The sequence below is a fragment of the Nematolebias whitei genome, chromosome 12 (assembly GCF_014905685.2).
Source record: "Nematolebias whitei isolate Nwh7 chromosome 12, NemWhi1, whole genome shotgun sequence".
NCBI classification, from domain to species: Eukaryota; Metazoa; Chordata; class Actinopteri; order Cyprinodontiformes; family Rivulidae; genus Nematolebias; species Nematolebias whitei.
The window spans coordinates 47,949,439-47,951,654 of record NC_056509.1 but is presented as its reverse complement, the minus strand read 5'-3'; the positions used below and the strand labels follow the sequence as shown (position 1 = coordinate 47,951,654).

Here is a 2,216-nt window from a genome sequence, read left to right as displayed (position 1 = left end):
GTCCAGACCAGTTGTGATGAAAGCCTGGATTAAAATCTTGAAATGATGTGACAGAAATGGTTTCACCTTGGTCAGTTGTCTCAGGTGATAAAAACTGGACTTGATCACAGATTTAATCTGAGCATCCAGTTTAAAATCATTGTCCAGCCTCACACCCAGGTTGGCTGCTGTCTCAGACAGATGTTTTGTGAAAGGACTCAGATCAACATGGACTTTAGAACCATCACTGAGCTTAAACAACAAGACCTCGGTCTTTTTCTCATTAAAATGTAAAAAGTTCTGTGACATCCATGCTCTGGCTTCTGACATACATTCCAGGAGTTGGTTCACAGAGGACTGTTTATCTTGTTTTAATGGAACATAGATTTGGGTGGCAGCATAAAAATGAAAAGTAACACCATATTTCCGGAAAGTAAATAACGGGAAAACAGAAAGGGGCCAGGTACAGAGCCCTGAGGTACTCCGCATGTGAGAGGCCATGCAGCAGACTCAACAGATCCAAAATGTGCACAAAAGCTTCTCTCTCGTAAATATGATCTAAGCCACTGTAGAGCAGGACCCTGAATGCTCACCCAGTTCTCCAGACGAGATGGGAGGATCTGATGGTCCACGTGTCGAAGGTCCAGCAGCATCAAAACTACACAGTGACCAGAGTCTGTGGCTGAAAGAATGTCGTTAAAGACGTTCAACAGAGCTGACTCAGTACTGTGGTGAGTTTTAAAACCAGATTGAAACAGTTCAAGAAGCTTGTGCTCTTTTAAGTAAGATTTGTTAACTGGTTGTAAACTATTTTCTCCAAGACTTCACATTAACTGAGCGGCTGGAAGACACATCACCCACACTTTACAGTGAAGTTACTTTTGTTTGAGTCCCCGAAGCTCAATGGGATGAACCTGCATAAATAAATATCCTGATGCATGCTCAATAATCCAATATAAATTCAATAATAACATAAATGTATAAATAAAGGTTGAATGAAAAGTTCAGTCGAACCAGCCGAACAGGTCCACTCCAGTCCAGTTGGCGGCGGCAATGCACCGGAAACAAGTTTTAACCCGCCAACAAAAACCAACGAAGAAGAAACAGTAACAACAGCAGCAGAAGAAGTAGTAGCAGGAACAGAGTTCGTGTCTCCTGGAGGAGCTGTAACCACTCATGGCCCTTCCAGCCCAGCTCAGGCCCATCCAGCACCACCTCCGGACCGCTCAGGAACATGAGAACCGGGACCCGGTCGTGTCTTATTACTGTGAGTCTCAGCGGCTAACGTTAGCGGCTAGCTCCCAGCTTTGTTTACCTGCCGGGACTCGGGACGGAGAGTGCCTCAACTTTTACTGAACACGTTTTATTTGACTGAACCTTTTTGGACTCGTGAGCTGTTAATGTTCCGAACCATGGGTTTTTGTTTTAAGTGCGTTATGATCATCACAAAGTGTTGTGTTAGCTCTAACTTCAAGAGCAGGCTAACTTCCGTAGCATCCTGTCAGCTGGGATACTTGGAATATTTTCAGTTTTATTCTTTAACTTCAGCTTGAATTTTTATTTTAATAAGTGTCCAGGTGAGCTCACCTGTTCAGCCTGCAGGAATGTTCCGACCAGGGCAGACTCTCCAGGGTCAAGACTTTATTCTGTCAAAGTCAAACCTTCTTTCATGTGAGTAGTTGGGTTCAGAAGTTCTGTTTGAGACCGACCGAACCGGATCTTGTGGATGATTCAGCTGCTTTTATGACCTCCTGCACCGACAGCCCGTTTCTTCTTTTATTTAGAATAAAACAAATCAAAAGTTTGGAATTATTAAAGTGATGATTTACTCAACTTTAGTTTGTTTTAAAGGATGACTTGTTTGAACAAATCATTTGATTTCAACGCCTGTGAAGCCCAGACCTTCCAGTAAAACCAGTTTCAGCTGAGGTTTCATCAGAACTTTCTCCATCCCTTGAATAGTGAACCCAGATCAGGTTCAGTACCAGCAGAGACGGCTCAGATATATATATTGGGTCGGTTCTGTAGGAAACCCCAGGAGGCAGCTGGTGACCCACGACACTTTGACTCGGTCATTTAAATCTGAATTAATTTATCAACCGCTCCTTTCAGCGGTCGCTACAGCGAGCACACACACATGAAGGTTTGCAGGTTGTTTTACACCTCAGGACTGCCCCCCCCCCCCCTACCCCCCCACCCCCCACCCCCCCCCCTCCCCCTCCCACCCCCCCTCCATC

The 2,216-nt window shown here is 44.8% G+C and overlaps 1 protein-coding gene across 1 annotated transcript in view; it reads left to right on the top strand.

Annotated features, from left to right (window-relative positions):
* Positions 1-1,075: 1,075 nt before the first annotated feature.
* Positions 1,076-2,216, top strand: part of vta1 (vesicle (multivesicular body) trafficking 1) — a gene marked incomplete in the record, with an annotated part of 23,717 nt that continues 22,576 nt past the window's right edge. The window contains 1 exon segment of the mRNA XM_037686018.1: positions 1,076-1,246. Within this exon segment, the coding sequence (XP_037541946.1) occupies positions 1,156-1,246 (91 nt within the window).